We start from the raw sequence: 15,035 nt of genomic DNA, 5'->3' as shown, positions 1-15,035 counted from the left end.
ATCGGTTTGGCTGTAATTCACGTTGAAAGTTGAAAAAACGTTGAAAAAAGCAGTGTTTTTACATTTCATTGATTTTCTCGGAAACTATAATAGATAGAATGGATCCGAAAGATGCATATGAAAGTTGAATGTTTGGGGAATGTAACGAGTATTCATATATTTTTGTGGTTTCATGGTTTGGCTGTAATTCAGCGTTTAAATGAAGTTGAAAAATACCGCAGAAAAAGCAGTGACTTCTACTTTGATTGATTTTCTCGAAACTAGTAATAATTGATATGAAAAACAGTTTTTTTTTCTGGAATCAATAATGGTCAAAAGATGCATATGAAAGCTGAATTTTGGAGGAATGTAACGAGTATTCATATATTATTGTGGTTTTATCCGGTTTGGCTGTAATTCACGTTGAAAGTTGAAAAAACGTTAGAAAAAAGCAGTGTTTTTACATTTCATTGATTTTCTCGGAAACTATAATAGATAGAATGGATCCGAAAGATGCATATGAAAGTTGAATGTTTGGGGAATGTAACGAGTATTCATATATTATTGTGGATTCATCGATNCATATGAAAGNTGAATGTTTGGGGAATGTAACGAGTATTCATTTATTATTGTGGTTTCATTAGTTTGGCAGTCATTCGCGTTCAAAATCTACCACAATTACAAATGATCAAATTTGAACGTGTGATAAAACTTATTATTATTATTGTTGCACCGTATTTATCTTAATTTGTATGTAAATAATTTGGTAATAATTCTCGTCCGGTTCATGGACCAACCGCGATATAAACACTATCTGCAAACTCTCGTCTTATGCAAACTCATACTGACTTCAAATTCATTTACGCAAATATCTAATGCGTATTTGCCAAACTTTGCTAATTATCCTAAATAACGTATTCGTGCGAAATCGCCATCAAGTTTTAATAATATCTGTAATGTAATTTTAAATATTTTTTATCCACAATTAATTTGTTTAAATTGAGTCACCCATCCGCAACGCGTAATTGCTTAACTATAGTGCATGTTTTTATTGTAATTTAAATTTCTTTAGAAAGAAAATTAATGTACAAATTGATTCAATCTAGTAATTAAAACGTTTTGTTCGAGTAAACAACTTCAAGCATCATAGCCATTATTATAGAATGAACATCTCCGAAGGTTTCATTGCTTAAGCAAAGATAAATGTTGTGTTTACTCTTTGCTTTGACGTGCACACATAAGTAATTAGTTGCATGCATTGACCTTTTTATTTATCTCTGTACAAAAAAAAACAAGTAATTTCTTTTTACTTTTTTTTTGTAGATTTAATGTTCTTCGGACACCGTTGATACCTCAGACAAGATGCTTGGCGACAGCCGTGGTAAGTTAACAAAAATCCTCTATATCCCAATAGAATCAAAGTTAAGTCAGGGTCGGGATTTTTTTTTCACAATTTCCGATTGCGGCAAACGCAGAGCTCACTTACGTAATAAGAGTTATTTATAGAACGGCGCCTGTATAAGGTTCTCCCCAGCGAGGAACGAGTAGGGTAGCTATTTTAAGTTTTTAAAACGAAGGAAGACAAAACAAAATTTCCGTCGCGACGTTCGAGCAGGAATGCGGGAAATTCCGACCCTGATTTACAAGATACTCATGTAGACTTAAGTCTAAAGATTGCAGTTATTTTACGAAGAAAATCAAATGTGTGTGTATTTGTATGTGTATTTGTATTAATAAAACTTTCTAAATCCAATAGGAAACTCTAATATGTAAACGTCATTATCAATAAAGAAACTGTCATTTTTTAGTTTACTAAAGTAATGATTGTCATGTAACCTGAAAATTGACAGTTATAAGATTTCACTTAATTTTTCTTTTAAATAAATGTCAAATGTAAATGTCAATTTACGTGTGTATCGATTTACATGTATATTGAAAATTGTTTTAAATATAATTGTATATTTCAGTAATGTCAAATGTAATTGTCAAAAATCAAACTGTCAATTTTCAATTTACGTCAGTGAAAATTAACAATTGACAAGATTTAATATAATTGTTTTGTGTTAAATAAAATGGTATATTTCAGTTTATGTCAAATGTCATTGTCAAAAATAAGACTGTCAATTTTCACTGACATAAATTGAATTATAAATTATAAGATTTAATACAATTGTTTTGTTTTAAACAAAATGGTATATTTATGTAATGTCAATATCAAATGTCATTGTCAAAAATAAAACTGTCAATTTTCAATTTACGTCAGTGAAAATTGACAATTAACAAGATTTAATACAATTGTTTTGTTTTAAATAAAATGGTTTATTTATGTAATGTCAATGTCAATGTCAAATGTCATTGTCAAAAATAAAACTGTCAATTTTAATCTTAATTGAAAAATAAATGAGTGTATAACAAAATTGAACATTTTGTGAAAGTTAAGCAATAAATTATAACTTAATATAGAGAGATCTTTACATTTTAATTATTTACTCAATAACCGCACATGGTAATTCGATCATTGAAAATGCAAATTGAAGATGAAACTATAATCTTTCTAATAAATTTACTACCAAATTTGTGGTTCACTCCCTTCGTCTGTTATAATCTGTCAAAGTTGAGATTTTCATGTATATTGAACATTGTTATGACATTCATAAGTCTTCAATTATTTTTGTTTTGTTTTAAATAAAATGATATATTTCAGTAATGTCAAATGTCATTGTCAAAAATAAAACTGTCAATTTTCAATTTACGTCAGTGAAAATTGACAATTGACAAGATTTAATTCAATTATTTTGTTTTAAATAAAATGGTATATTTATGTCAAATGTCATTGTCAATTTTAATCTTAATTGAAGAAAAAAATGAGTGTATAACAAAATTGAACATTTTGTGAAAGTTAAGCAATAAATTATAATTTGATATAGAGAGATCTTTACATTTTAATTATTTACTCAATAACAGCACATGGTAATTCGATCATTTAAAATGCAAATTGAAGATGAAACTAGAATCTTTCTAATGAATTTACTACCAAATTTGTGGTTCACCCCCTTCGTCTGTTATAATCTGTCAAAGTTGAGAATTAATATAAAATTGTGTCTTTACCATTTATTTAATAACTCGACAACCGCTAATGCTAATTACATTATTAAAAATGCAAATTAAACATAAAACTAAACCCTTTCCAATAAGTCTACTTCCAACTGTAGATCATCATTATATAAAATCATATTTAAATTCCGGCTGTGTGCCGTGTGCAAACAATCGCAAACATAGTACCAACTTATGTAACCCTAACTGCAACGAACGTTGTCACCAATGGCGACAGACAGATGTCGCTGCCGGTTTCTATTATGCGCTCGGCGATTTTCCGGCTTGGCTCTCGGGAAATGGCAAAAATTATCGAGCGGTTCCGTCGCACATGCGCCTATACACTTCGACTTTCCCGAACCGGCGAGTAGGGAGGTGGAGAGACACAGTCATAAAAATCCAGCGAGTCGAGGCCGGCTGCGAAAAAAAAGTGCGAAAAGTCCATCGGAATTCAACACAACCAGACGTCAGTAGACAGAAGAACCACCCAACCAAAATCCAAAAAAAAAATTCGTAAGATTACTTCAATAAATTCATATATATATATAGAACTATAGATTTATATATATATATAATCGAGAGAAATTGTGAAAAATTCGGCCAGGATGAAGGTTTACAAGGGGTTAATTTTACAACAGATTATTAGAAGTCCCTCTAATCTGAAGAACACACCGATCATCATCGAAGTTTTACTGCATTAAATTTCCCGTGAAACAAACAAAGAAAAAGGTGAACGAACAAACAACAAAAAAAGAAAAGAACACCTGCAGCTGAACAAAGAAGATTTGTAGCTTCAGCAAAGACATTTTCCGTTTTTTCTTTTTCTTTCGTTCCGCACAAAAAAAAGGTGATCGAATCCGCTGCGATTTTGTAGGTTAGGATACGGGGAACTGCTCTCTTGCCACCTCCGAGGATACAATATATATAAACGTAAGTATATGCAATTCTAGTTGTGCGCGCGTACGTCTGTCTATCGGACTGATAAAAAAAAAATATTGAAATAAGGCGTCGATTTGCGTGAATTTTCGTTGCACAAACAAACGAACAAAATCGGTTTACTTAAGTCGCTTCGGATTAAGTCACAAACCGAAGCGACTCGAGCAAACAACGTACACGAGGATGATCCTATATTTTTTTTCTTTTTTTCATTATTTCGTACTGATTTTAATCCCTTTTGTTATCGCACTAAATACACACGGGTAACGCGAAACTCGTGTAAGCATATCGAATATCTATCCTGCATTCCCGTTGTTCACTCAACCAAAGCTATTTTATGCTTTTATTTTACATAACATCGATTCAGTTTCTCAATAAGAGGGAGAGAAAAAGAGAGATAGAGAGAGAGAGAGAAAGAAGTACAATTCACAAACGAGAAAAGTATAAATTGGTTGAAGCTGTGAGGGTAGAAAAATCGTTACAGAACGCCTACGCATTTCCATCTCTTTCGGACTTTCCACGTAATTGATGGACGTAACAAAAAATAATTCATCATGTATTTTTAGATCTCAGCTACAAAACATGATAACGAGAAAATATTTGTTTCAGTCTATTTTTTTTTCTGTCATATCCATAAAGTAAATTATAAAAAAAATATTTTCACTTAAAAAAAATTGTGGACAAATTGGAAAAAAATATGTTGACGTTACGTTACAAATATTAAGTTTTGTATTACCTATCTTCATGATATGTAGTTTTATACCATAAAAACAAACATTATTTGCACATTGTGTAAAAATTTGCAATAATCTGCTTGAAACTTTGACAATAAAAGAAGTTATTTTTAAAAATATGTAAAACAATTTTCCATAAAACCAAGTTTACTTGAATTACATTCACAAGGATTTTTCAATTATGTAAGGTTATGTAATCTACAAAATAATGTACAATTCTACCAATTAGATTTAATCAACTGTTTCACACGTAATACGATTATAAAATAATAATCTTTTATATTATTGTTTTTTTTTAACCATTTTTTCTTGCATTATGTAAGGTTACAATTTAAAACAGTAATAATCGTGTTGTATAATTCAAGTAGGCGACTGTCTACCAATTATTTAATCAACTGTTTTATTTAGCAGACGGAAAGACCGATGACGAGATTGCCGCAATTGATTTGATGCACAAATAAAGAGCGTTTCCATAGTGATTCAAACAACAAAAAAAAAACCTTGGCTTTCTACGATTTGTTGCAAACACGAAAATTCAATTGCTCGAGAGTCCATTAACCTTACCCAAAATCGCCGTGTCTGCATGTGCGAACACGACATTTCCACATACACACCTTGAAATCAATGTAAAATAAAATTGTTCGTTAAAATTGGATGCGAAAAGCATTCCGCTTGCTTTCAATTGTTCTGTTTCCAACAGACAAAGGATATCTCTTCGAATAATGCATTTAGTTGAGGAGAATCGCGTCTCTCTAATTATCCGCTCAATTGCAATAATTCATCTGAGCAGCGCACAAAAGCCCATTGTTAATTGATATTCAGTTGCATTACGTTGCAATAATCGTTATTACTTTGTAATTAAAAGATGTGTAGCATCGTCAACATTTGAATATTTACGTCAAGATTAAAATTCTTGTAATTAACGCATAATAGATAGCGTCACGTGCACATAATTAAGCTAATATATTCCAATTACTCGGTTGTAACTGAATAACCGTATCAATTAACAGCCGGAATATGACTTAATTATCAACAGTTTATTAACCTTTAGAAAAGTCATATTATAATTGGTTTATTCACCAAAATTGTTAGTGAAAGTCTATATTTTATTCACCTTTTGCTAATTCACTAATGAAAGTGATTTTTTTTAATGACAAATGCAATAAAAATCACTTACGTCATGGATTTGACAAATTAACAAAAAAAAAACGCAATGCAAAGCTTAAATGCAAAAAAAATTAGAATGTTAACGTCAAACTGAAACAAATACTTTTTTTTTAATAAAAATTATAAATTGAAGTAAATTATTCGGTGGCAATCGTAAGCCCGACAACCGAAATCCCGACAGTGTCTTTAATTATTATAAATTTCTAAAATGACATTTTTATGGTAGTCGGGATTTCCATATAGTCGGGATTTTAGATATAGACCCAAATTATTAAATTAGTTTAAATTTAATAAGAAATATGTTTAGAATTGTGGCTTTAAATGATTGTAGCAATTTCATTGGTTGGACACAAAAACCTCGGTTGTTTTATGATTATTATTATTGTTAGGACGTGACGCAAGGCGACGACGCGGTTATTACATCAAATAATTGTTTCGGGAGGTGTGTGAAGCGTCTGAACGAGATGATCCCAACGAACGGCGACAGTGTTCAAGTTCACGTTATCCAGGAAATTGGCGCGAAACATGGGTTTTGATTTGATTTGAGGGTCGCCGCAGTGGGATTTACAAAAACGGACCAATCGCGACGAAGCATTTCGGCGCAAACCAATCGGGTGCAACATAAACGTTAAAATGGCCGGTTCCATGACAACAAAAAGCATATTGGGAACATCCTCAAAATAATATTTTTTTTAAATTAAATATTGCTTTCTTCTACAGAAAATTGTTTTGATTCCATATTTTTTTTTTGTCAATTTTTTATGAATATTAAATTTTATAAATAAATTTTTCTATAATTTAGAACCGTAAATAAATTTTGGAAAAATTTCTTTGAGTCATAATTTTAAGAAAAAACAGATGACGCTTCAGAATCCTTGAGCGTTCCGACAAGTAAACGTAATTCAAGGAATCACCTGCATTAACAATTTCTAGAAAGGAAAAATCTCCTTTTACACAAATCGCACTAGGATTTATCTATGAATAAGGCTCCAAAAAGCATCTCAACGTAAAAATATTATCAATCGTTCAGTACTTACTCATTTATCGAATCAGCATTACGATCTCGAAAATTAAAAAAAAAACGATATCGTAAATAGCTTTTGGAAGGTATCCAGATTGCTCTGCAATATACGAAACGTCACATGAAACAAAAAAAAAAGCTACTAGATTTCATGGATCCACCGTGAACTTGAAATTATGTAAACGTTTACATAATAACTACAATTTTCCTAAAATCTACGTTCGAATTTCGCTTTGGTGCTGTTCCAAGTAGTGCGCTCCATCTATTAATACGTCTTTATTTTTGAATGAATCTTTTTTTTTTTCGCTTTACGTCAAGTGCGTATGCAAATCAGCGTATTTCAAACGTCATTTTTTTTATTCCACAAATTCATTCTAAAATATTGTAAATGCAATCAATTTATGGTTTTTTTTTTTAAATTTGAGATGTAAATTTGCTAATTTTTAATAATATAAAGCAATTTTAATAAATTTTGTCAATTATATCGTGGATTATATTAGGCAACTTTTCTAACATCTGAGGTTTTTAACATTGCAAATCTGTTCATTATGCAATTGTTTCTGGCATTATCGTGACAGGTATGACATTGTCATTGTGTAAGAAACGTCAGTTTTCAAATGCTCGAATTGACAGGTCACCAAGGCAAACGCGATGAGCGGTAGAATTTAAAAAAAAAAGAAGAAGAATTTGTAATTAAATTATTCATGTTTGGGAGGCGCTGGTTTACTGTTTTCGAATGCGTATGCTGACTGTCTGACTGACTATGTTCTCTGTTCTTCTTTCAGATACATTCGCGTCTATAAATATTTCGCGGCGCAGAGAATCGGCGAAACGTTCGGACTTTTCGCACTTGAAGTGTACTATGGTTATTTTGTGCGTCCTTCAGAGGGGTGGTTCTTGTGCGTTGTCGTCGTTGTTGTTGTCCGGTTGTTATCTGGTTACGACCACCATCATAGTCCAGCACGGAGACGACCTTCCGAAGATGCTCTTTTCCTCCACTGGAGATGGTTTCGTTCGATCTAGTGTTGGATACCGCGCGAAGAACGACCCAGGCGACTGACATCGAATTCCCCCCGCTGCGCATCGGCGAAATGTCGTCCTCCTGACCCCGTTATGATGTTTGCCTCCTGCCGGAAGGTCCTGTGAAGAATAAGACAAGTAGAAGAAGCTCGAAAAAGAGCAAATTTGAAAAAGCAAACACCTTCATCGACGTGGGGAAGTTCGAAAAATCAAACGCAAGCAACTAGGAGCGAAAACATTTGAAAGAGAGAAGGTATGAATACGACGACGACGATGACGAAGAGTTGCGTGTCCTCCCTCTTAACGTGGGGGACGGACGAGGCGCGCACTTCAATTGCCACCAATTGGCCTCAATCGCTTTTGATTCGTTTCAATTGAAGAGCGAGCTCGCTTTTCCCTTTTCTACCTCCTACCTCTCTCCATCTCTCCTACACTTACAGCAAAAGCAGAGTACCCGAAAAATTGGGTTACCGGGCGCAAGGGCACGCAACTCTTCCGCCTACTAAAATAATTTTAAAAAAACATCATCTGTATACGTAAAACAATTGCAGATTTTAGCCGGCGCCCGCTGAGAGTACCAGCAGCAACAGCAGCATCATCATCATCACAGTGCGAAGAAGGAGATTCTTCTCGCGGTTCTTTCGTGGACAGACAAAACGTTTTCGGACTCGGTGTTACAGAAACTAACTATACCTGAGAGTATTACAAAAAATTAATACAGGAACAGGAGAAGCAAAGAAAAGAAAAAACTTTGGTGTTTTGGTGTCGTATCTAAATATAATCGGTGTGTTAGTTGTTGTTGTTGTGAGTGTTTACTGAAGAATATTGAAGATGGCATCGTCCCTGGAGAATTTGGCCAACAAGAGGATGGGCTACTCGTCCTTCTCGTTCCGCAGGAATCAGACCTCCGATAGGAAGCTGCCAGAGCAGCAGGCGGAACTAATCAAACACGCAGGTCACATATATATTTATGAATTTAGATAACAAACAAACATTTTGATTTTCTTCGCTGCAATCGCTGTCTTTTTAACAATTATCAATTATCTTTTAAACTGTTTCTCTTTCAATTAAACAGATCAATCTGTCGCCAAGGCGTTCAGCATGCTGATCAACAAAGACGAGGACGACCAGATGGAGATCTGCGGCTACAAGAGGAGCGCCGCGAAGACGGCCTTAACGTACGTCTTCGTCATTTTGACCGCAGGTCTTCTCCGCTTGATATTCCACTGGTGTCCCCATTGGTTCCTCAAAGCCAAATGCAATCCGTGCGACATCACCCAAGCCGACTTCGTCTTAATCACCGTAAGTCGTCCACTCGAAATATAATACCATAATAGAAACTAAACTAATTCGATTCGCAGGAATGGTACAACGATAAGCACAAGATTTTCCACGTGAAACCGCTGACTCTGTTGACGCTGGATAAGATCAAGAAGAAGCAGAAGGACGACGAAAAGTACTGCGATTCCGACGAGGACGTTTCCAACTTTTCCGTGCATTTCGCTGACGGCGTCTTCACCGAAGTCGAGAGTCTGCTGACGTTCACCTGCAAAAAAGTCACGTACATTTGGGATCATTCGAAGCTGGAGTTCATCAAGCTGAAAGGTTTGGATCAGGGCGTCAGCAGCGAAACTCTGCACGGTAACAGGGGATTATCCAAAAGCGAACAGTACATGAGGTATGAAATATATCAATAGCAATAAGAAATAATCAATTGTAATTATTAATATGATGATTTCCAGGCGGATGGTTTACGGGGCGAATGAAATCGTTGTTAAAGAATCGACGATACTGACGCTTCTCTTCTTGGAGGTGCTCAATCCTTTCTACATCTTCCAAATCTTCAGCTTCGTCCTGTGGTTCGCCGACAATTACTACTATTACGCGGCCGCAATCCTCCTGATGTCGGTGTTCGGTATTTCCATGACCGTCATCCAAACGCGCAGGGTAATTGAATCATTTTCGTTAAAATAATTTAAATTCTAATGGTAACAATTTGCAGAACCAAAGGAATTTAAAGTCGACTGTGCACAGCTCGGACGTGGCAACCGTTTTACGGAGGGATCCGAACGATTCAGAGTTTAAGAGTCTTAACGAGACCAAAGTGGAGATCATCTCAACGGAGCTTCTGGTGCCTGGCGATATATTGGAGATACCACAGCACGGCTGCATCATGCAGTGCGACGCTCTCCTCCTCACCGGCAATTGCATTCTGAACGAATCCATGTTGACCGGAGAATCCGTGCCGGTCACGAAGACGCCATTCCCGAACCTCCCGGATGTCTACTACGACGAGAAGGAGCACGCTCGACACACCCTCTTCTGCGGCACCCAAGTCATCCAAACTCGCTACTTTGGAAACGAGAAAGTTTTAGCCGTAGTCCTGAAGACAGGATTTTACACGGCCAAAGGCGGTCTGGTGCGCAGCATCCTGTATCCTCCACCTGTAGATTTCCGATTCGAAAAAGATTCCTACAGATTCGTGGCGCTGCTGGCGATGATCGCAGGATTAGGTTTCATCTACACGATCATCACCAAAGTGCAGCGCGGTGTTCCGATCGGCGATTTGATTCTCGAAGCTTTGGATCTCATCACCATCGTCGTTCCTCCCGCTCTTCCTGCTGCTATGACGGTCGGTCGTTTGTACGCGCAGACAAGATTGCAGAAGAAACAAATCTTCTGCATTTCCCCTAGAAGCATAAACGTTTCTGGAAGCATAGACTGCGTCTGCTTCGATAAGGTGAACTCTCCTTCGCTCGCATCCACCTAAATTCATCTTTTTTTAAATCTAAATGTTTCCTTTGCAGACCGGAACGTTGACCGAAGACGGTTTAGATCTGCATTGCGTTGTGCCAATATCCCAGAGGCAATTCGAGACTGAAGTCAAGGAAGTGGACGCCTTGCCTCGAAACACCTTCGTCTGCGGCCTAGTCTCTTGCCATTCCTTAACTGTAATTGATAAGCAAATTAGCGGAGATCCCTTAGACCTCAAGGTGAGTTGAACGCAACACGTAACGCATAATTGCTTAAAAATTGCCTATATAATCAGTTACAAATAAAAATGATTGATTGTTTCTTCTTAGATGTTTGAGAGTACAAAGTGGTCGATTGAAGATCTGGAGGTGTCTGACAACACGAAATTCAACATGATCTTCCCAACCGTTTTCACGCCTCCGAAAGATGCGGGCGCCGTCGAGGGCGAAGAGATCGGCGTCATTCGCGAATTTCCGTTTAGCAGCAGCGCTCAAAGGATGGGCGTCATCATCAGGAAGCTGAACTCCCAGCACTTCGAGTACTACAGCAAAGGATCCCCGGAGATGATCCTCAACTTTGTCGAGAAGAGCTCAGTTCCCGAAAACTTCTCAGAGGTTGGTTGTTATCCTACTGTTTTATCGCTGGATTAAAAAACAAACAATAACTCGTTATTTGTGTTTAGGTTCTCGAGAAGTACACGCAAGAGGGCTACAGGGTGATTGCTTTAGCTCACAAAGAGCTCAAGTTGACGTACACGAAAGCCCAAAGAGTGCAGAGGGAGACCATCGAGCATGGTATGACCCTTTTGGGGTTGATCGTCCTTGAGAATAGATTGAAGACGGACACCGCGCCGTGCATACAGAATCTGAACGAAGCCCAGATAAGAGTGATCATGGTCACGGGTGATAACATTTTGACTGCCATCAGCGTGGCCAGAGACTGCGGAATTATAAGGCAAGGTCAAAGTGTGATCACGGTAAACTCGGACGGTGGAAATCCTTCGCAAATCTACTACACGCTGACTAACACGAAGAACGGCAAATTAAATGAGGCTAGCCTTCTTTCCAATTCCTCGAGCATCGTCAGTCTCGACACGGTGGAATCGCAGATAGCTGCGAACAATCACAACCAGAATCATCCTCCTCTTCCGTTCAACAACTACCGTTTCGCGATGACCGGTAAAGTTTGGGCGGCGATCCGAGACGAACACCCCGAACTCATCCCCAAACTGGTGACACGCGGTAGTATTTTCGCACGCATGTCTCCTGAACAGAAGCAGCAGCTGGTGCAGGAGCTCCAAGGTTTGGGCTATTACGTAGCGATGTGCGGCGACGGCGCCAACGATTGCGGCGCTTTGAAAGCAGCGCACACGGGTATTTCCTTGAGCGAAGCCGAGTCTTCCGTTGCGAGCCCGTTCACCTCCAAGAACCCCAACATCACGTGCGTCTTGAGCATCGTCAAGGAGGGAAGGGCCGCTCTGGTCACCTCCTTCGGCATCTTCAAGTACATGGCCGCCTATTCGCTCTGCCAATTCATTTCCGTTATGATCCTGTACAGCATCGACTCGAATCTAACGGACATCGAGTTCCTCTACATCGATCTCTTCATCATCTCGATCTTCGCCTTCTTCTTCGGACGAACTGAAGCGTACAAGGGAAAGCTGGTCAAGGAGACGCCTCTAAACAGTCTCATGAGCTTCAGTCCAATCCTCTCGCTCTTCTTGCAGCTCGTTCTGCTCGTCTTCTTCCAGGTGCTCAGTTTCCAGCACCTGGTGAGCACCGACTGGTACGAACCATTCAACGCTACCGCCAAAGAGAACAAAGATTTGGTTGGTTGCGTCGAGAATTACACCATATTCACCATGTCCGGCTTCCAGTACATAATCTTGGCCATCGTCTTCAGCAAGGGCAAACCGTACAGGCAGAGCATCTTCAGTAACTTCGGCTTGATCGGCTCTGCCATCGCTCTGGCTATATTCTCCGTCTATTTGGCATTGGATCCGTGCGAGTTTCTGCGCGAGCAGTTCGAACTTGTCGTCCCCGAAGACTTCAACTTCCGCTTGTACCTGCTTGCCTACGGCGCGATCCACTTTGTCCTCAGCATCTTAATAGAGGTCTTCTTCGTGGAGCACTGCGTCTTCAAGAAGCTACGATACAAGTACCACAACGTGTACAAATCCAAGCGCAAGTTCCTCGCCATCGAGAAGGATCTGAGCGAGGACACCAAATGGCCCACGTTAACATCCAATTACCGATCGGCTGCGAGTCCGTCGACGCCGCTACCCAGCTGCACCGCCGAAATCGTCTTCGAAAACAAGAAATTCGATAAAAACCACGTCCTGAACGGCTTCTACCAGCAGCAAGACACTCCGAGCTCTGCTCCCAACTCCACCAAAAGCACACCCAGTTACAACCCCAACAGGAATAAATTACGCAATTTGGAGAACGGCTTCGACTTCGATCAATTCCAATCGGCTGTAAGCATAATGGCGAGCGACGCCAGTTTCCTCACTGCCGAACAATCCACGCCACAGCACATCGTCATCGATGCCGCCTACCCCAATCACCTGCAGGAATCACCACCAACCTCCAAACGCATCCGCTCCATAAGTTCCAACTCCACCGATCCCACCCTCCTCAACGACGTATACACCATCACCAACGGCGACATTCTCAACGGCCTCAAACCCAACTACGAAATGGCTGAATTCGAGACGAGCTGAAGTTCACTCGCACGCACGCAAATACATATATAGACCGTTAATTTTTTTGTACTTAACAAAACGAGATGAAAAGACGCGGATGAAAATCCTCCTATTTTGGGACCTCTCCTCCTGCACACGCCCGGTGCAGCAACAGTAGTATTAAATATAAATATATATATATAAACATATATTTTTGTAGGAAAAATAATCCTATTTATTATTTATTTTACTTGAATTGATTCTTTTTTTTATATAATATCATATCCACTACATATGAATGACCACATAGGGTGAGAAAAAGTGACTATAAAAAAAAAGTATTCTTGTTGTTTAGGTTTAATTATTTTCTTTACTGAATTGTAGAATTGTAAGGTTTATTGTTCAAGATTATTTTAAGTGAGTGAGTGAGACAGAGACAATTGATTCGTGTCTAGTTTATTTATTATACATAATGTAAATTGTCTAAACTAAAACAAACAAAAAAATATATAAATATATAGTGGGGAATTTTTGAGAAAAAAAAAATTATTGAAAATGGTAAATTTACTTGGAATGCTGGACATTCCAAAAAATTTAAATAAATATATATATATACACACATTAAAAACAATTTTATTTTCCTATAATAATAACAACAATAACCAATATTTGAAGTAAACGAAAAATATTTGTTAATAATATCCATTGAAAACAGCAATTTTCAATTGATATTCAAATGCGAAGTGAACACGTTGGTAACCAAGGTAACCGTACAAACAGACCAATCAGGTGATTCGATTTGAAAAAGGAAGATGGAATCCAAACGCGGTTGTCATGGCAATTGCATCAGATTTGTGAGATCGAAGATGGCCGAGCGAGCATTACGTGATTTGAAAACGCGGAAAGGATGGATGATCGAATTGGGATCAGCCGGTTCGCGTTTGCACATGGTCTATATCTCCTCCACTCCACGCATATCCCGAGGATGGCCGAAGTCCATGTTTGCCACGAGATTAACGAGCATCATCACGACAACCAAGAATGCAACGTGTATAATATGCACATGCATACTGTACTTGTCACGATGATAGATAGAGAAAGAAAGAAAAGAAAGAGAGACGAAGGACAATATACACACCATTCGCACAAACAAACAATTGATTGATTGTCACAAATTGGCAATAAAAACACGAAAATAAAAGAGTGAATAGGAGACTCAAAATAAAAAAAAAAACAAACGCGTTACGCAACCATCGCAAAAAAATTTAAATTATCAAGCAGATCGAGAATAAAGCTAATAAATCTAAAAAAAACACTTCACATTTGCAACCTCATTTTTTTGTTGTTATTTTCAACAACGATTACAACATTTTCAAATGAAATGTTTAACGGATCCGTTAATTTCCAACTAATTCGCATCGTTAAAATCCCATTGAGTTTCTCCGCTAATCGCGTTAACCATTTTGCGGCGAACGCAGAGAGAGAGAGAGAAAGAGGAGTCTTCGAAAACGAGTTTTCTCCACTTCTGAAAACGAAATTCAACCGGTCGATTCCCTTCTTCAGAGCTCACCGAAACCGAATGTGGGGAGGGAAACGAAGGGAGGAAAAGAAGGCGAAGGCTGAGCACGCCCGGGAATATGCAAATAAT

The 15,035-nt window shown here is 37.8% G+C and overlaps 1 protein-coding gene across 1 annotated transcript; it reads left to right on the top strand.

The window, feature by feature from the left end:
• Positions 1-3,353: 3,353 nt before the first annotated feature.
• LOC108565608 (probable cation-transporting ATPase 13A3) lies at positions 3,354-13,907 on the top strand. Its single transcript, XM_017925152.1, has 10 exons — positions 3,354-4,002; positions 7,716-8,203; positions 8,502-8,905; positions 9,026-9,252; positions 9,312-9,628; positions 9,693-9,897; positions 9,953-10,690; positions 10,758-10,943; positions 11,034-11,318; positions 11,387-13,907. The coding sequence occupies exons 3-10, from the start codon at positions 8,782-8,784 to the stop codon at positions 13,424-13,426; spliced, it is 4,122 nt and encodes a 1,373-aa protein (XP_017780641.1). The 5' UTR covers positions 3,354-4,002; positions 7,716-8,203; positions 8,502-8,781; the 3' UTR covers positions 13,427-13,907.
• Positions 13,908-15,035: the final 1,128 nt, after the last annotated feature.

Source organism: Nicrophorus vespilloides, unplaced genomic scaffold (assembly GCF_001412225.1).
Source record: "Nicrophorus vespilloides isolate i.1.1-1 unplaced genomic scaffold, Nicve_v1.0, whole genome shotgun sequence".
Lineage (NCBI taxonomy): Eukaryota > Metazoa > Arthropoda > Insecta > Coleoptera > Silphidae > Nicrophorus > Nicrophorus vespilloides.
This window is presented reverse-complemented; position numbering and strand designations above follow the sequence as displayed.

Coding starts and splice junctions, on each gene's coding strand:
- LOC108565608 (XM_017925152.1), top strand. CDS start 8,782: ATGGCATCGTCCCTGGAGAATTTGGCCAACAAGAGGATGGGCTACTCG. Junction 9,629..9,692: donor AAAAGCGAACAGTACATGAG/GTATGAAATATA, acceptor GATGATTTCCAG/GCGGATGGTTTACGGGGCGA. Junction 10,691..10,757: donor ACTGCGTCTGCTTCGATAAG/GTGAACTCTCCT, acceptor TTTCCTTTGCAG/ACCGGAACGTTGACCGAAGA.